Consider the following 24,203-nt stretch of genomic DNA (forward strand, 5'->3'; position numbering starts at 1 on the left):
TTCCTCTAAGAGTTTTATAGTGTCTGGCCTTACATTTGGGTCTTTAATCCATTTTGAGTTTATTTTTGTATATGTCAGAAAGAGAAAAACGAGAATTGTGTAATACCGCTTATATGTGGAATCTAGAAAATAACATAGATGAATTTATTTGCAAAGCAGCAACAGACACACAGACATAGAGAACAAAGTATGGATACCAAGGGGGAAGGAGGAGTGGGATGAATTTGGATTGAGATTGTCATACATACACTACTATCTTTTAAGATAGATAACTAATAAGAACAGAGAGCTCTACTCAATGCTCTGTGGTGACCTAAATGGGAATAAAATTTAAAAAAAGGGGATATATGTATTGTATAGCTGATTCACTTTGCTGTACAGTAGACACTAACCCAACACTGTAAAGCAACTATAATAAAGATAAATAAAAAATTAAAATTGTAGGGGTCTATTTAATATCACAGAGATATGTTATATTTTAAGTGAAAAAGCAGATTACAAAACAGTATATCTACTGTTTTCTGATATTTATTAAAAATATATAAATGGGTTATATACATTCATACCACAATTATTTTTTGACTTTTCATACTGTTCATGGGGTTCTCAAGGCAAGAACACTGGAGTGGTTTGCCATTCCCTTCTCCAGTGGACCATGTATAGTCAGAACTCTCCACCATGACCTGTCTGTCATGGGTGGCCCTGCACAGCACGGCTCATAGCTTCATTGAGTTACACAAGGCTGTGATCCACATGATCATTTTGATTAGCTTTCTGTGGCTGTGGTTTTCATTCTGAAGGCTGTAGAACTTTAGGTCTTGCTTCTTGGTTTTTCTAGTAGTCATGTACAGATGTGAGAACTGGACCATAAAGAAGGCTGAGCACCGAAGAACTGATGCTTTCGAACTGTGGTACTGGAGAAAACTCTTGAGAGTCCTTTGGACAGCAAGGAGATCAAACCAGTCCACCCTAAAGGAAATCAACCCTGAATATTCATTGGAAGGACTGATGCTGAAGCTGAGGTGCCAGTACTTTGGCCACCTGATGCGAAGAGCCGACTGATGGGAAAAGACCCTGATACTGGGAAAGACTGAAGGCAAAAGGAAAAGAGGGAGGCAGAGGATGAGATGGTTAGATAGCATCACTGACTCAATGGACGTGAATTTGAGCACACTCCAGGATCTAGTGAAGGACAGGGAAGCCTGATGTGCTGCAGTCCATGGGGTCGCAAAGAGTTGGACATGACTTAGTGACAGAACAAAAATAAAGAATACCATAGTTTGAACATAGGAGATTTCAGATTCCTTTTAAATTTTGGATTTGTGGCTTCTGTATTTTCCAAATTTTTTACAATGACTATATATACTATGACTTTTGATTTCAGATTAAAAACCAAAACAAAACATGTTTGACTTCTGGCAAACCCTAACCCTAGGAAATCATTCTCCTTATAGACTTTCTTTTATGTAAACAAAGGCTGTCCTAGCTGCATTTAGAATTCATTCATTCATTTGTTCACTAATTTGGCAAGCATTAATTTAGCTCCTACTGTGTATCAGAACATCTCTAAGTGGTGGGTATAATGTGGGGATAAGGCAGGCAAAGTTTTTGCTATCATGGAGCTAATGTTTTAGTTAAGGAAGACAGTCAACAAACAGGAGGACAAATAAATAAATTTGAAAGTGCTTAAGAGTGCTAAACACTCTGATGAAAATCAAACAGGGTGGTGGCATAAGAGAGAACAAATGGTTCTCTCTTAGGTTTAGAGAACCACTCAGAATTTGGTACTTAGGGTTTCCAGGGAACTGAAAATGAGGTAAGACTTAAAGAAACAGCCAATCATGCACAGATCAAAGGAGAGGCCCTTCTAGGTAGACATATCAGCTGTTCAAAGACCCTGTGGTGGGCACAGACTAAGAGGACCAGCGTGGTAGGAACACAGAGATTCAAGAGGAAAGCAGTAGAAAATGGTCTAAGGTGGGTAGAGGGCCAAGCATGAACCTCAGAGGCCAAAGTGAAGAGCTCAGATTTGAACCTAACTAGATACAAGTCAGACACGACTGAGCGACTTCACTTTCACTTTTCACTTTCATGCATTGGAGAAGGAAATGGCAACCCACTCCAGTGTTCTTGCCTGGAGAATCCCAGGGACGGGGGAGCCTGGTGGGCTGCCGTCTATGGGGTTGCACAGAGTCGGACATGACTGAAGCATCTTAGCAGCAGCAGCAGCAGATACAAGTTCCACTTGTAAAAGATCACCCTGGCTGCTGTGTGGAAAACATGGGTGGGGGCAGGGGACAGTGCAGAAGCAGAACTATTGTTATCTCCTGAGGGAAATAAGAGTGCCTGCAGCCAGCATGCTGCGGTGGCCATGATTCTGGGGCGTATTTGAAAGTGAATAGGATTTTGCAGATGGATCTGACAATTTTGTATTTCATGACACCACTGGCCAGTGGGAGAAGATTAACCAGAGAAGATGGGCATTTAAAATCAGACCCATCTACTCAAGATGGGGCCAGTGCTGGGAAAAAGTGTTTTGGGGAAGAACAGAACATTGCCCTAGAGACATGAGACAGGAAGGGAGCTCCATGCAGGCTGTCTACCAGCAAAGTATGGTCAAGCCCCAGGGAGACGCGCCTTCAAGGTCCTGGAGGCATAGATTACCAGGGCTACCACCAGGGCAGGGACTAAGGAAGAGAGCAAGGCTGGCATATGGACTAGGAGAAGACCAGGCAGGGTAATAGAGAAAGCAAGACTCACATCCTGTGCCACAGAGCTGGGCTTCATCTTATTCATCCCCTCCCAGAGTAGGGTGGGATTGGCCCTGGAGTCAGGGGTGGAGCTAAGCCTGCATTTAGAGACCAAATCACGCAGCTGTAGCAGAGGGGCTTAGGCAGGAACTGACGAGCCCAGAGATCACAAGAGCCATTATCTTTTTTCTAACATGGATACTCCTGCCTTTAATGGCAAAATCCAGTCTGTGTTCAGGTTATCATGTGGGTCATCCTCATAACCTTATTTATTTCTCTTTAAGCCAGAGCACTGACCCATTTTAAAATTTTTTTGTGTGCTGAAGTGGAGATTGGGGGGTTAAAAAGTTTCAAATTGGACTTCTTTTCTAGCAGGAGACATTAAAGGATGTGAGGGCTCTTTTAAGTGAGGAAATGTTCATTTTATATTCCCTTTTAAGCTAGTTGCTATTAATTTTCAATTTCATGCTGGAAGTTTACAATTTACAAAAAAAGAAAAAAAAATGTAACCCTGCTTTTATAGATCATTGTGCCACATGCTTACTGTTTCATTAACCACATTTGAAAAGATGTTTATACTTTTTCTTTTCTGAGGTAATGATGAATGATCCAAAAACATGTCATTAAGAAGAGTGGGAATGTGGGGAAGCACCAGTGAAGGACAGAGTGCGGAGGAAACTTAGAAGACATCTCACCATGTTTTTAAAAGAGGAAATAAGATCCAGATACTGCCAGTGTCCAGCATGTTCCAGAGAAGAAGTAAATACTTATCAAGTGAATGAATGAACTCCAGCCCTCTAAAATCTCTATCCAATGCTCTTTCTACTACCAGAGGATCCCCACTAAGGTTGTATCCTGCATACACTCAGAAAGTAGAGTCCATCTCACTCCTGGGCATATATCTGAACAAAAATATTATTTGAAAAGATGCATGCACCCACATACTTATAGCAGCACTATTCATAACAGTGAAGACATGGAAACAAGCTAACTGTCCATCAGCAGATCGGATAAAGAAGATGTGGTACATATGTAAATGTAATGGAATACTATTTGGCCATAAAACAGAATGAAATAATTCCATTTGCAGCAACATGGATTAACCTAGAGATTAGCATACTAAGTGAAATAAGTCAGACAAAGAAAGACAAATACCATATGATATCACTTATATGTGGATCTGAAATATGGCACAAAGGAACCTATCTACAAAACAGGCTCACATAGAGAACAGACTTGTGGTGGAGGGCAGGGTGGATTGGGAGTTTGGGATTAGCAGATGGAAACTATTATATATAAGATGGATAAACAACAAGGTTCTACTGTATAGCACAGGGAACTATATTCAGTGTCCTGTACTAAACCAGAATGGAAAAAATATGAAAAATAATACATATATATATGTATAATGAATAACCTTGCTATACAGCAGAAATTAACAACACTGTAAATCAACTATACTTCAGTAAAATAAATTTTAGACAAAGAATGTGAAGGATGTTGAAACAATAACGACAATGACAAAAAGAAAGTAGAGTCCAGCACTCATGTAAATCGGGGACTCTGGGCAACTGCAGAACAATTCAGCAAGAGTGACACGGCATCTACCGAAGAGCTTGGCTAAAGTCTAGACTGTGCTTGGGTGACTCACCCCGGTTGACTAGCGTGGAAGACTGAAAGTATGTAAAATGGCATGTCACCCCTGTAACTAGAGCAGATAGATCTCGCGTCTATTTTAGGAATCTGGAGTTTTGGCATGAACAGGGATTTCAGAGTTTCAAAAACAAGCCCTTCATTTTATTCTTGGTGGACTCATCAGTAAGATCTAGAGCAGCTATAGCCAAACTTATTTTTGGGGGAATATGTTTGCTCATACTTAAGAAAAAAATGAGTATTTCTAAATCAGATACATGTACAACCATCAATTCTTTAAAAAAATATTTATTTCTGGCTGTGCTGGGTCATCGTTGCTGCATGGAGTTTTCTCTAGTTGTGGAAGGGGCTACTCTCTGGTTGCGGTGCACTTTGCCGTGGCTTCTCTTATGGAGCATGGGCTTTAGGCATGTGGGCTTCAGTAATTGTGGCTCACAGGCTTAGTTGCCCCGTGGCATGTGGGATCTTCCCAGACCACAGATTGAACCCATGTCCTTTGCATTGCAAGGTGGATTCTTAACCACTGGACCACCAGGGAAGCCCTGTGTACAGTTCTCTTGATGTATTATAACCTTTATAAAATCTACACAATAGAAATTGTCTGAGGAGGTGATAAAAGCTAAATCCCTAGAAGTCTGAATAGTCATTTCCTCCACCCCAGTGGGCCACTGGGGAAACCCATGGTCTGGGAGCAATGGCTCCAGGGCCTCCAGTTCTCCATCAGCCAAACCAAGAGGAAGGCTGCCTTACTTTGCAGATGGCATTGGGCATGCACCCCAGTGGACACGCCCAACATCCAGTCTTGTGCCAACCAACCAGAGCCTCTTTGCTGAACCCTGCCCATACTGTCCTAGACCTACCTTCATATCAGCCTGGGTATCATAAAGCGTATTTACTTAACACTCACTACCAATCTGCTAATAAAAACATGAGAAAATAGAATCCCATGCTGACTATGGAATCCAGAAAATTACAGCCTCTCTTTTCTAATGACAATGGCTTAGCAATATCTTCACTTTTCTTCTCCTGCGGTTTCTTAGAGATGGTGGTGGGAGTGTTTTCTTGTCCAAATGCCAAAGCAGAATATCTTGCCTGTCACAGACCACACTGGCTGTCACAGCTGCTCACACTGACGCTCTCGCCTGGCTCACATCCCAGCCCTCAAGGACCGCGACCGAATTACTTCATGGGACACTTGACTGATATTTTTTTTTTTAACCCCAGCTGAAGCCTTTAAAGCAATTAATTATTAATACCTAAGTGCGGCAGCTAAGAGCCAACCTGAGCAGGAGCAGTGATGTGGGAAGCTCCGAACTGAATTGCTTTCACTAATAAGACAAAGATTCTCAGCACAAGACAATGAGTAATTAGAACTAGGCCTGGAGTGAGCTATTCTTTATTTAAGAGATTCAGCTTTAAAAATCAGAACATGATTCCCATAGGGAGACAGCCTTCCTGCACGAAGGCTGTTTGCCCTGCAGCCTGGCTTTTTCAGGAATTCTGTTTGGTGGGCACCTCTGTCCACAGCCTTCCCACCATGGGGACCCCGGGGAGGCAATGCTCCCAGTGGGCTGGACATTTCTGAGGAGACATTGGGTCCTGGCAGGCTGTGACTGAACCAAACGCTCAAACCCTGCCTTGAGTATGCAGCAGCTCTTCTTACCACTCACACAAGTTCCCTACGCTTACATAGAGTAAGATGTCTCTTTTGATAATTCATTTGATATGATTGAAAACTAAATGCAGCTCCCTAGTTAATGGTTCTGTTTTCACAAGAAGTTGAACTGTTTTAGATGTGTTTGATGTCATGCAAGACACCGAAGCCAGGAATCTGGTAATCAGAACCTGCTCGCAAACCCAGACGTACCTAGCTCTGCGACTTTGGGCAAACTGTGTCCTCTCTCTGGGTTTTCTCATCTGTAGATTCCCAAAAAAAGAGACCATGGGCTACCAGCCAGTTTGCCAACACTTGGGCTAGAACATCCTTAACATTCCTTCTAACCTCCAGAAGCTATGAAAAATATTTCTGTCTCCAAGTTCCCATTCTCATTGCGAAAGACCTCAAACCACAGTCCGGGAATTTGACCTTGACATTAGGCAAAAGAATTGAAGAATTTAGAGCTAGGAATCATTTGAGTGGTTCGGTTCAGTTCAGTTCAGTTGCTCAGTCGTGTCCGACTCTTTGCGACCCCATGAATTGCAGCACGCCAGGCCTCCCTGTCCATCACCAACTCCCAGAGTTCACTCAAACACATGTCCATCGAGGTGGTGATGCCATCCAGCCATCTCATCCTCTGTCTTCCCCTTCTCCTCCTGCCCCCAATCCCTCCCAGCATCAGAGTCTTTTCCAATGAGTCAACTCTTCGCATGAGGTGGCCAAAGTACTGGAGTTTCAGCTTTAGCATCATTCCTTCCAAAGAAATGCCAGGGCTGATCTCCTTCAGAACGGACTGGTTGGATCTCCTTGCAGTCCAAGTCTTATCTTCTTGTCTTAGAGATGAAGAATATGAGGCTCCCAAAAGTGGATGAGCTGAGAGCAGAGCTTGTGTTTCTCACTGCTGCAAGGCATTAGTGCAGAAACAGAACAGCTATCCACAGCCCTGCTGTGTTTATGCCGAGGAGTGGGATATGTCTTAAAATGAACAATTTAAGGGATTTAGCCAACTACAGAACTGAGATGATGCACACACTGTTGGCATCGTATGATGTAAAAATACAAAATCCTGGCAAGATAAAAACACTTAAATTGCATCAGGAACCAAGCATTTAGCTTCCTTTCAACAATGTAAACACTTCAAATTTCAAAGATCTCTTTCAAGTGAAATGAACTTCAGTTCAGTTCAGTTCAGTTCAGAAGCTCAGTGGTGTCCAACTCTTGGCGACCTTATGAGTACGTAATTCATCAGAAGATACCAGAAACCAAAGTTCCAAAGATGACACAAACTCCAAAGAAAAGCACAAAGTGGGGAAGGTGGAAGCTTTGAAGAGCTTGCAAGAGTGAATATGCAGAGCTTGCTCAGGCTTTTATTTATTCCCCTGAATTGCTCTTGGCATTTCCTACCCTAGAGGAGTTGCCAACCCAGACTTCTTGAGTTCAATAAATGTGATAAGGAATTCTGAAATTTGGCTCTGCAGTTATAAATAAAACCAGAAGCTGACCTCTGCTCTGCTGAGGCTCCTAGCTCCTGTGGAAGCAGGCTTGGCTGCTGTGGGCTTATTAGCAGTGGGAGACTGGGGCCATAACATGGAAAAGTTTGGGAGAGTCCAAACCTGTGCAATGCCAAAAAGTGCTTAAACAGTATTTTGTGTGAGTTCTAATTCAGTATGTTAACCCATTTGTCCACGTTTGAATTAAATATTCTCCCAATTCACTGTTTGACCTATAGTTCAATTTATGATACATTTTCATGCTCTTACGTTTTCAACATTAAGCAAACAAAGCAGGAATTTTAAAAACTGCACACACAGGATGACTGAAATGGCATTAAAATGGATACAGAAGAAAACTGTTAACACATTGATTGCCTCTAGGAGGTGGGACAGTCTGGGAGGTAATTTTTTTTTTTTTTGCTTATTTATGCCTTTTTGTACTGTTCAGATTTTCTAGAAGATGATGAATTAGTTTTATAATAAGAAAATACAAACAAACAGTAAACCCCAAACCCAATGGCAGGGACAAGAGCCTGTGCTAACTGATCTGCTATCACCAGGTAGCACTAACTATAAGGGGAAAGGTGAGCCCATTGGATTTATAAACAGTTCCTGGTGTTCGATGAAACATAAAAGAAATTTCTGAAGGACAATTGCATCACTCACAGTGCACATCCTGATATACCCTAAGCCAAAAGGAAGAAATTACTTAGGACATGGTGGGAAATGGCATGGAAGAGAGACAGTAACACACTGAGGAAATGGCCAGGGAACTCTATAAAGGAACCAAGGAGGGAGAGGAAGTTTCATATGAGATAAGCAGGGAGGAGACCAGACTCAGTGGAGGCAGTGTAACCATGGCAGCCTTGGGCTGTTAGACATTCCAGCAGTGATGGGATTGGAACAACTGTGTAGGGTATGTGAGGCTCTGCCTGGTCTGGTACAGAAAGACCTGCACATGGAGAACACAGTCAGCCCCATGGGTCACCTTTTAAGTGTTAGGATGGAGTAGGGTGGTCACGAGTATGGCATGCTTGATGAATGAGAACTGTACTTTTTTATATGCTCAAAATGCCTTCACAGGTTCACATATAGTTTTTTTAGAATTTCAACGGTGCCAACTTAAATCACTTATGGTTAGGGCTAAATACTATAAATAATCCTTAAAACACCCCACTTCCCCCTCTGCCCACACACAGTCACATCCATGACATATATGTGCATTTACAAACATACACAGGAACAGAGCTAAAGGGTGGCTTGGGAGATTTAGTTTTACCATCTACTTAATTCACATCTGTTCTGTGATATAGATACTTTTCTCAATCATATGCAAGTGCAGGTTTAAGCCACCATCACACCAACCACATTGCTACTCGCGAGGCACTCCTTTATGGAAACTCTAGTTTCCCCACTGTGCTTCTGTTTTGCCAGCAAGAGGGTGTCAAACATTTTCTACTCTTATTAGTTGTATCTATCAAGAAGATGAAAGCATGGTTTCCTGCCTATTGAACTATGCCAACTTGTACCATCGCTCTGGTGGACAGCAATGCATTCCTCTTCTCTACCATAATCTTTTTTCCTTAATGAAAAATACACTCTACTAATAAAACATGCGAGCATTTTGCTACCTACACTGTGGGGACCTTATTCATGTGAAAATGTCATTTTCACCTAGAAAAATGCTCACTCTGAATTTTTTCTTCTTAGGAAATTTTCGTAAACTCTAAGGGGCACTTTTCAAATGGTTTGTTCTATTCATCTCAAGCTTTCCACAGCACTAATCTACTGGGATCCTGTAACCAAGCAACTTTGGGGTGACACTGAAAACGTTTCTGTTGCTTAGTGATGCCTAGGAACTGATTTTGTTTTTTCTCTACTCAGACACAGCCAGCCTCACAGCTGATCCTCCAGCTGTTGTTTGAGTGGCTGGGGTAACATGTTGTCACCCAGAACACTGCTGAACTCATCTGGGCAACAGTGGGCAACCCCAGCTATCTTTGGGAATCTTGAAGTTCCAGGAAAAACAGAGACTGTCAGGACTTCCCTCGTGGTCCAGTGGTTAAGAATGCGCCTTGCAAAGCAGGGGACACCAGGTTGATCCCTGGTCCAGGAAAATCCCACATGCCACAGAGCAACTAAGCCTGTGGGCCACAATTACTGAATGCCTGTGCTCCTCAGCATGTCTTTGCTGCTTGATTTGGCTCTTGCTGAGACATAAAAAGTGCTAAAATATCACAATACAAGGATAAAACTAAATTCATCACACTGTATCTGCCCAGAAAGAGAGCCCATCCACAAAAGTGGAGGCACCTTTGTTGAAAGCTGTATTCTCTGCCTCTCTTCTCTTTATATATCAGAGATATTTGAATCTATTACATTATCTACTTATCCCTATGGAATATCTAAATTCCACTGCCTGATACTCAAAGACAAGACATAGGAAGCAGGATATGACTCTAAAATAGTAACTAAAATATAAAGGTATCAAGAACACAGCTGTGTTCCCTGTGGGAATTATAACTTTGAATTTCACAGTACCTAAGACAATTTTGCTCTCATCTTTAGATTGGGGAGTTCTTTCTATCTGCTGGACATTGAACAATACAGTTGTTTCTACTTCTTTCCCTTTTGAGTAGATTCTATATCTTGGAAGTTACTATGATTTTCTTGGTTTCAAAACCCACAAAGATGCTCCATAAGGCAAAAGTTCTTCTAGAAAAGAGAATTTTATTAGATATTTACAGAGCTATTTTGGACTTTTCATGAGAGAGACCTATCAGTGTGACTTTACAGCTGGTGAAAGAATTTCTGTAAAGTCACACTGATAGGTCTCTCTCATGAAAAGTCCAAAATAGCTCTATAAATATCTAATAAACGAAAATCCACTCCAGTATCCTTGCCTGGAAAATCCCACAGACAGAGGAGCCAAGTAGGCTACAGTCCATGGGGTGGCAGAGTCAGACGTGACTTCACTTTCACTTTTCATAATGCATATGTCTCTTGTCCACACAGTTGTAATGTTAATGACAAGGTTAGTATTTAGCAATGGAACTTCACTATAGAAAATGAAGCAAAATGGAAGTTTCTAATTAAATGTAATTAAGGGTCCAGGGGAAAGCTTACCCAAGCTCCCCCTTACATCTGGGATATTCTGATGTCATCAATAGTCTGGTTTCAATACTCTCCATGGTAACTGCTCTTCCAGCCTTTATTCCCATCTAGACTTCCATGTCTACAGATGACACAAAATCACAATCCCAAGCTTGGATTATCTTTTCTCCCCTCCTCTTCTCCATTAGCCACATCTTCCTTCATTCAATCTTAAGCTAATCCTGATGTTCAGAAAAAGTGATTTCCACTCCAAACAATCTTCCAGGCATATAGGAGGAAGCCCAGAAAAATCACTGGTGATCAGAAACAAAAGCTGCTTTTATTGTGCTTTTGGAAACATACAAAGACAGAGAAGGCACAGAAAAATGTAGACCAGCAACATGGATCCAGGGACCCTTGGGCTAAGAACATTAATTTAGCACACAGCTTACACAGTGAATTGTTGAGACAGAGCATAAAGGCCATTATAACAAATCAGTTCAGTTCAATTCAGTTGCTCAGTCATGTCTGACTCTTTGTGACCCCATGAACTGCAGCACACCAGGCCTCTCTGTCCATCACCAACTCCCAGAGTTCACTCAAACACATGTCCATCGAGGTGGTGATGCCATCCAGCCATCTCATCCTCTGTCGTCCCCTTCTCCTCCTGCCCCCAATCCTTCCCAGCATCAGAGTCTTTTCCAATGAGTCAACTCTTTGCATGAGGTGGCCAGAGTACTGGAGTTTCAGCTTTAGCATCATTCCTTCCAAAGAGAGGAGCTACCCTGCGTCTGAGGTCAGGGGCAGCGGCTGAGAGGAGCTACCCCATGTCCAAGGAGCGGTGGCTGCGTGGGCACAGGAGGGCTGAGAGGAGCCACTCCACATTCAAGGTCAGAAGGGGCGGCGGTGAGGAGATACCCCTCGTCCAAGGTAAGGAGCAGTGGCTGCGCTTTGCTGGAGCAGCCGTGAAGAGATACCCCACATCCAAGGTAAGAGAAACCCAAGTAAGACGGTAGGTGTTGCAAGAGGGCATCAGAGGGCAAACACACTGAAACCATACTCACAGAAAACTAGTCAATCTAATCACACTAGGACCACAGCCTTGTCTAACTCAATGAAACTAAGCCATGCCCGTGGGGCAACCCAAGATGGGCGGGTCATGGTGGAGAGATCTGACAGAACGTGGTCCACTGGAGAAGGGAATGGCAAACCACTTCAGTGTTCTTGCCTTGAGAACCCCATGAACAGTATAAAAAAGCAAAATGATAGGATACTGAAAGAGAAACTCCCCAGGTCAGTAGGTGCCCAATATGCTACTGGAGATCAGTGGAGAAATAACTCCAGAAAGAATGAAGGGATGGAGCCAAAGCAAAAACAATACCCAGTTGTGGATGTGACTGGTGATAGAAGCAAGGTCTGATGCTGTAAAGAGCAATATTGCATAGGAACCTGGAATGTCAGGTCCATGAATCAAGGCAAATTGGAAGTGGGCAAACAGGAGATGGCAAGAGTGAACGTCGACATTCTAGGAATCAGCGAGCTAAAATGGACTGGAATGGGTGAATTTAACTCAGATGACCATTATATCTACAACTGTGGGCAGGAATCCCTTAGAAGAAATGGAGTAGCCATCATGGTCAACAAAAGAGTCTGAAATGTAGTACTTGGATGCAATCTCAAAAACGACAGAATGATCTCTGTTCGTTTCCAAGGCAAACCATTCAATATCACAGTAATCCAAGTCTATGCCCCAACCAGTAACGCTGAAGAAGCTGAAGTTGAATGGTTCTTTGAAGACCTACAAGACTTTTTAGAACTAACACCCAAAAAAGATGTCCTTTTTATTATAGGGGACTGGAATGCAAAAGTAGTAAGTCAAGAAACACCTGGAGTAACAGGCAAATTTGGCCTTGGAAGACAGAATGAGGCAGGGCAAAGGCTAATAGAGTTTTGCCAAGAGAACGCACTTGTCATAGCAAACACCCTCTTCCAACAACACAAGAGAAGACTCTACACATGGACATCACCAGATGGTCAACACTGAAATCAGATTGATTATATTCTTTGCAGCCAAAGATGGAGAAGCTCTATACAGTCAGCAAAAACAAGACTGGGAGCTGACTGTGGCTCAGATCATGAACTCCTTATTGCCAAATTATAACAAATGGTTCTTGTTATTATCATGCTATGTCCAAAAGGGGTATAGAGATGTCTCCAGAGACGACCATTCTTTGTATCTTGTACATTTTCCTTCTACTCATGGAATTTGTGGCATCCAGTTGCCCAGTCCTGTTTCCAACCCTGAAAATTCCTTTCAGGGAAAGAGTTACTAAAATCCCTTACACTTCAGTATGAATCAGTTGCTATAACCTCCCCCATGGATATTTGCATGCCAGTTCAGTTCACTTGCTCAGCTGTGTCTGACTCTTTGCGACCCCATGAACCGCATCACGCCAGGTCTCCCTGTCCATCACCAACTCCCAGAGTTGACCCAAACCCATGTCCATCAAGTTGGTGATGCCATCCAACCATCTCATCCTCTGCCATCCCCTTCTCCTCCTGCCCTCAATCTTTCCCAGCATCAGGGTCTTTTCCAATGAGTCAACTCTTCGCATCAGGTGGCCAAAATACTGGAGGTTCAGCTTCAACATCAGTCCTTCCAATGAACACCCAGGACTGATCTCCTTTAGGATGGAGTGGGTGGATCTCCTTGCAGTCCAAGGGACTCTCAAGAGTCTTTTACAATGTCACAGTTCAAAAGCATCAATTCTTCAGCGCTCAGCTTTCTTTATGGTCCAACTCTCACATCCATACATGACCACTGGAAAAACCACAGCCTTGACTAGCCAGACTTTTGTTGGCAAAGTAATGTCTCTGCTTTTTAATATGCTGTCTAGGTTGGTCATATGCCAAGTCATGTTCTTTTATGGGCTGAAGAATTTCCCCCTAAGGAAGGGATTCTTGAATTAAAACTTCAGGTGAAGTTCATTTCTTGGGGACAGAATGACCCACCCTCTTGAAACTGCCCAGTATCCAGATTTTAAATGTCATCATAAAGTTAAGGAAAAGCCTGTTATGTTAGGGTTCATGGTTCTAATAATGTTATCTTATGTGAATTTTTAAAAATTTACTTTGAAATTAATGAGGGTGAAATTTGCCTCACCACGGTGTGCAGCAGTGTGGTAAGATTCTTCCCTGAAGTAAGTAAAGCCCTTAAAAATAAAAAAAAGAAACCTAGAAGCACATATTATATCATTTACAAATATAACAACTTTGGGGCTGAAATAGACCCTTTATATTTTAGCTTGTATTAAAACTGTCAAACAAGGCCCTGTGGAAAAGGGAATAAGGGGATATAAAAGCACTGAGGCAGAAAGGGGATGACTAGTGTAGAGATATTTATGAAGAATTTTTTATAACCACAAATATAATTGTGATTATAGCCGAGAAAATGCCAGTAGAACTTTCTGGAAGGATGGAGATGGTAGCCATTAGCCATGCGTGGCTACTGAGGACTGGAAATCTAGCTAATATGGCTGAGGAGCTGAATTTTTTATTTTAGGTAATTTTAAGTTATTTTTAAATAGCTACACATGGGTGCTTGTATATGTGCTCAGTCACATCTGACTCTTTGTGGTCCCATGGACTATAACTCACTAGACTCCTCTGTCCATGGAACTTTCCAGGCAAGAATACTGGAGTGAGTTGCCATTTCCTACTGCAGAGGATCTTCCTGACCCAGGGATTGAACCTGTGTCTCTTGCATCTCCTGCACTGGCAGGCAGATTCTTTGCCACCAGCACCATCTGCGAAGCCCATGCGTGGGTAATGGCTACCATATTGGATACAGGTCTAACACCATCACTTCTTTAACATGTAAATTTAGGAATACTTTGTACCAGTGAACTCTCTCTGGGAGAAACTTATAGAACTCTCAGGATAACCCAGCCTTCCAGATGTGAACAGTTTACTTACTAAAAACACAGTTTATGACTCACTTTGACCTCCGCCCCAACACATTACCCAAGGTGCCCAGGATTGATGCCTCCCTCATTCCTCCAGGGTAAGCCTGCAATTGCCGGCCTTTGGAAAGAAGCGTACTTACCCTCACCTGGTGGAAGTTCCTCTTCCTGCTCGCTGGGGGAAGGCAGCAGGGGTTGCAGGGGCTCCATGTTAATGATGAGCTGCTTGTTCAAGGAGTGGGAGCTGCGGCTCTGAGAAATATTTGTTCTGAAAACAGATACAAGCCAGAGGGAACTGGTTTCCATCAGGAACACTGGCCCCTCCGTCTCAGTTGACTACCCAAGCCAGCCCCTGCCTCTAGATTCACATGGTGCATTAGGCCGGTGGTAAAGATGACACACAGCCCTTTTTATCCTTAAGGTCCTGACATGTCTTCTAATGTCTATGTGTGCCAATGCAACACAGTGAAAGAAAATATCTTTCCCCATATGTCCTCAGACTTGGACATGCTGTGCGACAAGACAAGGCATTGAAAAAAGACATGGGAATCAGAAATACACAAGAGAATGTATCACCGAACTAGATATGCAGAAAAGTGAATGGAGGGCATGGCTCAAAGTAATTTAACAACCACCAAAACCCACAAAAACAAAAACTCTGCCCAGAAGATGGCACAGGCCATCTACAGCTGAGAGTTATTTTGGTGTTGCTGGATGTCCAACATCTACTATCAATATTTAATATTCCCACTCAAATTCACACCCTACTCACTAAGCAGCCACAGAATGCAGTTCCACTTTCTCCTTTTGAAAGGAGAACATGTATGTTAGTAGCTGCAACAGGGAGCAGATGGCAAGGAAACTGTGCAGGTTGTCTCATCAAAACTACTGGAGGATAGCCAGGCAGCCCATTTACACTGTCTGCCCTGACAAAGAGGTGGGTGCCTCTGCTGGGTATTTCAGCACCCTTCCCATCTCCATATTTCCTGTCCAAACTAACACCAACCCATCCTTCAAAGATGATGTCAAATGCCTCCTTCTTGAAGCTCTCCTGGATTGCCTTCACCACTAACTCCCTCTCCCCCTTTCTTCTCACTCTAGTGTCCCTTCTTTCACAGCTCAAATTTGTTATATTTGTTGCCCTGTAATTATTGGTGAATTAATCAGCCCCACCTTTTCTAAGGCAGGGACTGACCTATCCATTCTCATGTGCCTTTTAGCACCTCTCTTGCCATCTTATTCAGGGGTGCTCAGTTTGAAACTGAAGTAAACTTGGCATTAAGTTGGCCTTTCAGACTGGCATGGGTGTTCTCCAGGCTAGTTGATGGGATTGCCTTAATAGCCTAGGCATTTCTGTTAGGCATCAGGGCCAGACAGAGAAGAAGCTGGTAGCATCTAGAGTTAAAAGCTGCCACTGGTTGAAAAGGAAATTTATAAGGACTTGCTTAACCATGGAGTTCTTGTCTTCATTATCTCATTCTACAATCCTTTATTTTGCAGCTGATATGTATGTATCATTCTGGGGAACCATGGTCCTCATCCTAAACTATTCACTCCCCAGAACCATGATTTTCAAACTTTTTGCACCAAGACTCACATTACAGAAATACATTTGATATCATCTCTCTGCACACACACCAGGCCAGGTGGCGCTAGAGGTGAAGAACCTGCCTGCCAATGCAGAAGACATAACAGATGCAGGTTTGATCCCTGGGTTGGGAAGATTCCCTAGAGACGGGCATGGCAACCCACTCCACTATTCTTGCCTGGAGAATCCCATGGACAGAGGAGCCTGGTGGGCTACAGTCCATAGGGTCACAAAGAGTCAGACGCTACTGAAGCTACTTAGTACACATGCACGCTCTACACACATGCACACACAGATACAGGAAGACATAGCTAAAGTGTTTCTTGTGACAGCAGTAATCTTGCTACGTGTGAGACTCTATGTTTTACTTTCCATCCTACTTCATTTCGTTTAAAGCCCTGGTCTTGACCACTGTTTTCACTCCACAACTCCTTGCGTGTGCTACACAGAAAAGCACACATCTCATGGGAGACGGCCAAGGGTCCAGGGGGGCGGCAGAAAGGGGCACCTGATCCTGCTGTGAGTGAGGGGAGAGCCAGGAAAGACCTTCCAGGGAAGGTAATGTCTGATAGGTCCTGGCAGGTGCAGTGGCCTATAGGAAAAGGAGGGGAAGCAGGGATTCCTCACAGGGGAAGAAAGGAAGGGAGGAGGAAGAGGGAGATTAAAATCACCAGGAGTGAAGGCTTCTTTTATTGTAGAAAGGTTCTTTTTTTCTTTTTTTGAGATCTTCATGGGATTTCTATCGGCCCTGTGGCTTTCATGACTGCAGTCTTAGTTCTGCAAAGCACATGCTGTGTGTGCAGACTAGTTTTCTGACCTCTGAAAAGCCCATTTTCCATTCTTGCACAAACTAATTCCGAATCATCCATCTCTGAACATGCATGCCAGCTGAACTGACAAAGGTTCTCCTCCAGAAATCACAATGTAGATCACAACCTGGAGGGACCCGCAGCGAGCCTTTAGGGAGGCTCTTCTTTTCCCTATCAGGTGAGCGTCTGTGCTGTGGCCCCTCCTTCTCAGAGGCCACCTGCCAGCAGACTCTGCCAAAGTGCCAGGCCTGCTTTGCAGCCCACTCATGAGCATTCTCCATAGAGAAGTTTCTGAGTGAAACTGCTGTAAGGATTCTATTCAGAAGAACAGTTTCCTTCGGGAACTGAAAGTGTGTTCTAAGAGTGGCTTCAAAAAATGATGGCATAATATTGATCAACAAATACAAGGTTTGTGGAGTTAAGGCCACCACTCCTTGGAACAAAAGGAAGTGCTGGCCTGTGAGCAAAAGCTCCATCTGAAGAGACTTCAATGTGAACGTGTCTTTCAGATTCTAGCATCCCATTTTTGGATGAGCAGTGATAATAATATCACCACCTCATTTTTATTGCACTTCATAATTTTAATGCCCATAAGAAAACCTAGAAGCTGGGGAGGGATACATGAATCTCATTGTATAGATGAACAAACTGATGATCTGAGACACTGACTTATGCAGGACATATACCACAGCAACAAAGCCAAGATTAGACCCATTCATGACTCCTCGCTTGTTGCTCATTTCAGGTACGAGTGCTGTTTTTGGGAATCCCTTGGTGGAGGCTCTATGCCCAGGTAGTTTAAGGAGTCGAATCTGAACTCTGAGCTACAGCCCTCTACTTCGCTGGGCCCTGGAATGGGCAGGTAATTCTCACCAAGTAGCCAGTTGATAGAGTTTCAGTTGAGGATCTTGTCATCAGCAAAGATCAGTGAGCTAACATGAGAGTGAGCATCTTCTCTTTTTGAAAAACAGAAAAATCCCAAGACAATGTTTTCAGTCTGCATCTGTTTCTCTATGTCACACACACATCAACAGAAGTAGAAGTCCAAGAACTGGCAATACTTTGAAAAGGAGAATCTCAAGGGAGAGGGAAGAAAGCTAAGTGAAGTCTTGTCATTGTTCTAGATGAGCAGAGCCCCTTGAGCACTGCCAGAGAAAGAGCTCACTACTATACTCTCACTTTTGACAGCCACTGCAAAGATGTCAAAACAATTTGAAAATACGATAATTGTTCCAGAGAAACAACTTCCTGCCCTGCAGCCAGCTACTGGGAAGGAACAAGAAGTAGCTGCTGAAAGTGGCACACACGTCACCCTGGCTCCGACCACAGTGCTACTTCTTGGGAGGGCGAGGTCCCCAAGGCAGCACCACGGACAGATCTCAAGTCTCAGAAAAGTAGAGGTAAAGCTGTCATCCCACACTCCCAGTGCATACATTCATTCAACAAATGTCTACTGACCTCCTACTTTGACCAAGCGTTGTGTAAAGTGGTGGGTAAGATGGTGGTAACCAAGATAGACCCAAGCCTTGTCCTCCCAGAGCGTACTTTGTATCATTACTTTAAACAAGTTCTTCCTTGTGATGTCAGAGGTTTGAGAGATACTGCCAAAGAACTGAGGGCCAGAGAGGCCTCCTTTCACAAGCATGTGAGAGAAGGGAGTGGAACAGCGAGAAAGAGCATGGGAATCAGTGCTGAAAGGGCCTATAGAACTTTGGTTGCAGTAATATTCTGGGAGATTTTAGGAGATTCCAGAAAAGAAAAACTATAAATTGAATTGATGGATGCCTCATTTCTCATCTGCTCTGGTGTCTCAGTCCACTCCAGGAAAAGCTTTTCACTTTTCACTAGGGTGAATCTGCACCCTCCACCACCTCCACCACCAGTAATCTAGAGTCTGGCTATTCAAAAGTGCAAACCATGAACTAGCCACATGGCCATCATCTGGGAGCACATTAGAAATGCCAGATTCACGAATCAGAATCTGATTTTAACAGGAACCCTAGATGATCCCTGTGCAAGGTACGGTTTAAGAAGCCTTGATCTAGGAAGGCTTGATTCTCACAAATGATGCAAACGTAAATTTAAAAGGGAAATGTTTTAAGATATTCTTTCCTGATCTCATTAACCCTCTGTAGACAGTAACTATGGGCTTTTGGAAAACCTTGCATGTTTGGAATAGGTCTTTCTGAAAGTATACTCTTAAAAACATTTTGCTACTTTGTGTCTGTGCCTTCAAGGGGGTTCCCCAGAATCGAGTATTTCTTTTAAGATCAAACACTCATGCTTCCAAGCTGGAAGAATAAAACCCAAGCTGAGCCCCTGGGGTAGGTTTGCCCCCCAGCTTCTAGGAGAATGCAGGGGCTTTCTAGGCAGCAGATACTACAGAGAAAAGAGCACAGGACTCAGGGGCACAACACTTGAGTTCTAGGCTTACTTGTGCCACCAAAATATTTATGATCTCAGACAAACCATTTAACTTCTCCAAGACTCAAGTTCCCCTATCTGTAAAATAGAAGCATTGAACAAGGTGATCCCTGAGGTCTTTCTAGACCAAAGAATCTGGAAACATTCCAATGATATGTCCTATTATTTCTTCTTTTTTTGTTTCTGCTTCACTGAGTAACCACAATTGGAGGCAGAGAAGGAGGTATAAAAAGGCTATTTAAAAAAAATGACCATTGTCATTAACAGGTAAACTCTGACTTTCACAGGCATTGCACCAAGGGGTCCCAGCCAGGGCACCCCTGATTCCCTCACTCTACAGTTTTCTCCTGCTTCTTAAAGCAGGAGAGACTGCTTTGCAGACTTGCATGTGACAGCTTCCCATTTGTTGTTCAGTCACTAAATTGTGTCTGACTCTTTGCAACCCCATGGACTGTAGCACTCCAGGCTTCCCTATCTCACAAAACGTGGTTCCCTGCAATGGCAAACCACTTCGATATTCTTGCCTTGAGAACTCCATGAACAGTATGAAAAGCTCCCACTGGATCACCCCAAACCAGGAACGAATTATTCTCTGTACACATCTGCACAAGATTTCATTCTGACTGCAGTTCTGTTCGCCTGTGTGGGTGCCTACGCTGGCTGGCTTAGCTACACTTCTGAGAGACCGTGGCCTCCTCCTGCCTGACGGCCCCAAGGACCAGGTGAGAGGTACCCAGCTCACTGGATCACCTTGGAGATAGAGAAGGCTGAGCAAAAAATCTCAGCCTAAGGGAGAATCCAAGTTCAAAGGTGGGGAAGGAAGGACTGGTGCCCACCAGTGTGTGAAAACTTCCTAAAGAATATATTTTATGATGATCTTGCCTTCAAAAGGAGGAAAATCAGGATGAGAATGTCCAGCTTTAGATATGGAGCATGCTTGAAGTTTAGGATGTACAATGATCTGTGTAAACTGTGGTGATAAGAGGTCCAGCATGGTTAAGAGAAGATTTATCATTCCTCAGAATTACAAATATTGCCATGTTAACAGAGAAGCACACCCTTGTCCTGATAATGACTAAGTTCTTCATTCCTTTGAGTGGCTTTGGGGAATTAAAGGTCTGATGAGCGATGGGCACCCTACCCCCTCATGTGAAATAGTCTAGGAGGAGTTGAACCAGTGGGAACTGGCCATGAGTGATGAACAGAGGCAAGGGCAGACAGCATTTCTAAGAGGACAGGATGACGGACTCAGGAGACAACCCAGCTCACCCACGCCTCACACATTTCCTGCTTGTTCACGTGATACTCCAGGCCAAATCAGGGCAATGACTCCCTGCAGAGCCGGTAACTCATAATGGAGCCCGGGCAGACCTGAGTGAGACCAGGGGGATGATGGGAGTGCCTGGAACCGGGGTTGAAAACAACACAGGGCCAGGCAGCTAGTGCCCTTGCTCCCTTCATTGTTTTAGTGGATTTGGCGAAGTCTGCCTTGAAACCCTCCTGTCTACCCAGAAACCTCCCAGAGCCCTGGGGACCACCCCACTCACCTGTGCACCTCTGGGGGTTCTCTCTGGATTTTGGAGCTGGCTTCCACCACCTCTTTGGCAACTTTACCGCTGCAGAAAAGACAGAAACATGGCGTCTGTGCACAGATGCTCAGAGTGGAAGGGGAGGGGTGTGTGCACTTTTTTTTTTTTAACTTCACAGTGATCTGACCCAATAAGAATCCATGCCTTCTACTCCTCCATGAGGGGATATTACTACAGAGTTTGAGAGATCCTGTGGGCATAAGAGATGAGTGGAAAGGGAGCCCCCAAACTGGGGTATGGGCCAAAGTGCACTGATTTACAAGTATCAATACCATATTCCAACATCAAAGGCTGTGCCCAGCCCAACCCCATCATCAAAGTGGAACCATGGGTACCCACCTATATCGAAATCTACTTCCTTTAAAAAATATCTTGCTGCTTGACACTGTCTTGATCTGACTGGATTTTGCATACCTGTAAGAAAAAGCAGAGCAGAGGTGGTATACCACTGCAAAGTCCAAGTGGAACATGCTGTAACGTGTGGTAATCAGATATTTCTGATGGCCAAGAAAGAGATATGTTATACTGTTATCTCTCTCTCACACACACACACTCATACTCACACACACACACTCATACTCACACACACACACCCCTGAAAGAAATGTTTTCACCATGTATGTTGCAATCTGGTCTTTTCTATCTGATGTCTTTTCATTACTGTATACGCTGTTGGTGACCCACACATTTGGTATCATAATCTATTACCAGGTCATGATCTGCAAAAAGGACCAGGAAATATTGATGATCATCAGGGATTCTTTCCCAGTTTCTGCTGCAGTGACAGGAAGAGAGTGGGCTCAGGCAGAGGGCATCATTACATTTTTTTGCTGGGCAGACTTTCTTGCCTGGAGCTCTGCCAGCACTGCAGCAGAAAGCAGTTCCCTGGTGACACAGGTCACTCCCCATGTCACATAGAACTCACCTACGGTGTATTTTCTGGGAGATGGCACAGGGGCCATGGAAATGATCACCATGGAAATGATCCCTGGTTTCTGAGTATTAAGATGGGTTAAGCCACCATGACCCAGTGCCCTTTAAAAGAAACCACACCGGTCGATGACTAAGATACATGAGGAGCAGAAGCCCAGCCAAGCCCTGATTCAGCACCTCTGAGCCCTTCCCGTAAATACGAGCAAAACACCACCACTCTGAAAGAACAATTCAGAACATGGGCAGTCCAGAGGCCACACATGGGGCATTTGATTCCTGTGATACCTCAGGACACCTCAAAGTCAGTCACCTTGAGCCTGATGCAGTTAAACCCAACAAATTAGAAAGACTGGGTCTACAGAGTTCAGGATCATTTTTAACTATTGGTCATTACAAAATCTTAATAAAAAAACAAACAGAACAATGAGCTCTATGGAATTCTAAGTAGAGACAATCACACAATGAGGGCTGTGTCTGGAAGGTTCGGTGAGGGCAGTGAGCTCCATCCCTGAGTCCATGAAGCCTGGCTTCAATCACTTAGCACTATCAACCAAGTGTCTCTTCTGCTCTATGCACCACACAGCTCAAGACACAAACTTTGCATTCATGGAATGTAACGCCCAGAGGGAAATGGATATTCATCTAGAAACCCCACAAAGAAGAGAACAAAGGTAAATTACAAGCAGTGGTGCTATGAAAAAAAAGATGCAATTAGAGTATGGGGGTGGTGCTGATCTGATCTGGGGGCCACAGAAGGTGGCCTAAGGAAGAGATCTCCCCTTCAAGACAGGGAAGGTGTTAACATGGCGGGTGGTGGCTGTGTTCTAGGCAGAAGGCCCAACAGGTAAAAGCCCAGACCCTGAGCACTGGGGGAACTAAGATGATCTGATATGCATTTTCCTGTGCTATTATTGGAGAAGGCAATGGCATCCCACTCCAGTACTCTTGCCTGGAAAATCCCATGGACGGAGGAGCCTGGTAGGCTGCAGTCCAGGGGGTCGCGAAGAGTCGGACACGACTGAGCGACTTCACTTTCACTTTTCACTTTCATGCATTGCAGAAGGAAATGGCAACCCATCCAGCGTTCTTGCCTGGAGAATCCCAGGGACGGGGGAGCCTGGTGGGCTGCCCTCTATGGGGTCGCACAGAGTCAGACACGACTGAAGTGACTTAGCAGCAGTAGCAGTGCTGTTATTACAACTGTTTTACACAGTCTCACTCACACATTCTCCCCACTAATTTAGTAGGACCTGACCTCGAGCTGTCCTTGTTAAAGATTCGGTCTTTGTCCTCAAGACAATGTAAAGTCACAAAAAATACTCTTTTGCAAACCATCCAAACACACAGAGAAGAGTACTGGCTACAAAGGATGAATCCAGAGAGCAAGATAGGCAGGAGAGGGGTCAAGCCCAGGGAGAGGGAATCCTGTCAAGGCAGGGCCCAGAGAAGACAGCATGGGAGCCCTAAAGATAAACAGAGCACATGAAATCCACACCGCAGAGGGGTCTAGATGCCTAGGACAGGCTGCTGGCCAAAGCCAGACTACGGACCACATGCACTCAAGAGGAGAAATGGCCCAGCAAGCATCACTAATGGAGTCAGCATCGTTGTGCCTCCTCCCCTGAGGATGTGCCTGGTCTGGGCCTCTTTGCTACCCTACCTCCAATCTTAGCCCCAGAGAGTCACAGGCCTGGACACATTTCCCATCTCAGCAGAGTTGTTGCTCCCAAGTATTCAGAGGTAGGAGGTGAAGAAACTTTTTAAAGCAGTTTCTGCTTTTTTACTGTTTTGTTGTTATTGCTCTAGGTTCCTAAGGATGCTCAGGGCAAGATCAACTGCTAAAAAAGCTTACTAGGAGTCCTAATTGTAGTTTTTGAAATTCAGACTCAACTCTGTACCCATTTTATGGAGGTGTGGCTAGCACAGCAATTCCATAGACAGGGGCTTGTCTAGGGAGCAGTGGGTGGTCTCTCGCCAGTTCAGCCTCAGCTCCTGCCCTTCCAAGTCCCATGCAGAGGCCACTGCCTCAGAACAGCCTCTTGGTGGGAGGCCTCACAGCGCTCCACTGCATCTACACAAACCCACCAAGTACGTCAAGGAAAACTGGCTACAAGGCATGTTTCACAGAGAAAGCGAATAGCTGTCTGGTCAGGATGAGAGGAGTGAAAAAAGCATTGGCTTCTTCTGACAGCTAAGTGCCCTCGACGGTTATTTGTGTGGTTTCACTGGCTCAGAGACACTCTATCCAGAGT

The 24,203-nt window shown here is 44.0% G+C and overlaps 1 protein-coding gene and 1 long non-coding RNA gene across 3 annotated transcripts in view; one reads left to right on the plus strand and one right to left on the minus strand.

Annotated features, from left to right (window-relative positions):
- The window catches only part of LOC133252963 (uncharacterized), a 111,001-nt gene extending 103,476 nt beyond the window's left edge, over positions 1-7,525 (plus strand). The window contains exon 5 of the long non-coding RNA XR_009738131.1: positions 3,345-7,525. This is a non-coding gene — a long non-coding RNA (uncharacterized LOC133252963). The remainder of the gene's footprint in view (positions 1-3,344) is intronic.
- The window catches only part of FRMD3 (FERM domain containing 3), a 347,210-nt gene that overhangs the window by 58,102 nt on the left and 264,905 nt on the right, over positions 1-24,203 (minus strand). For both annotated transcript variants that reach the window (XM_061426014.1, XM_061426013.1), the window contains exons 11-13: positions 21,358-21,432; positions 20,977-21,045; positions 14,752-14,876 (exon numbers count right to left, since the gene is read on the minus strand). In XM_061426014.1, coding sequence (XP_061281998.1) covers positions 14,752-14,876; positions 20,977-21,045; positions 21,358-21,432 — 269 coding nt within the window. The remainder of the gene's footprint in view (positions 1-14,751; positions 14,877-20,976; positions 21,046-21,357; positions 21,433-24,203) is intronic.

This window comes from Bos javanicus, chromosome 8 (assembly GCF_032452875.1).
Source record: "Bos javanicus breed banteng chromosome 8, ARS-OSU_banteng_1.0, whole genome shotgun sequence".
NCBI classification, from domain to species: Eukaryota; Metazoa; Chordata; class Mammalia; order Artiodactyla; family Bovidae; genus Bos; species Bos javanicus.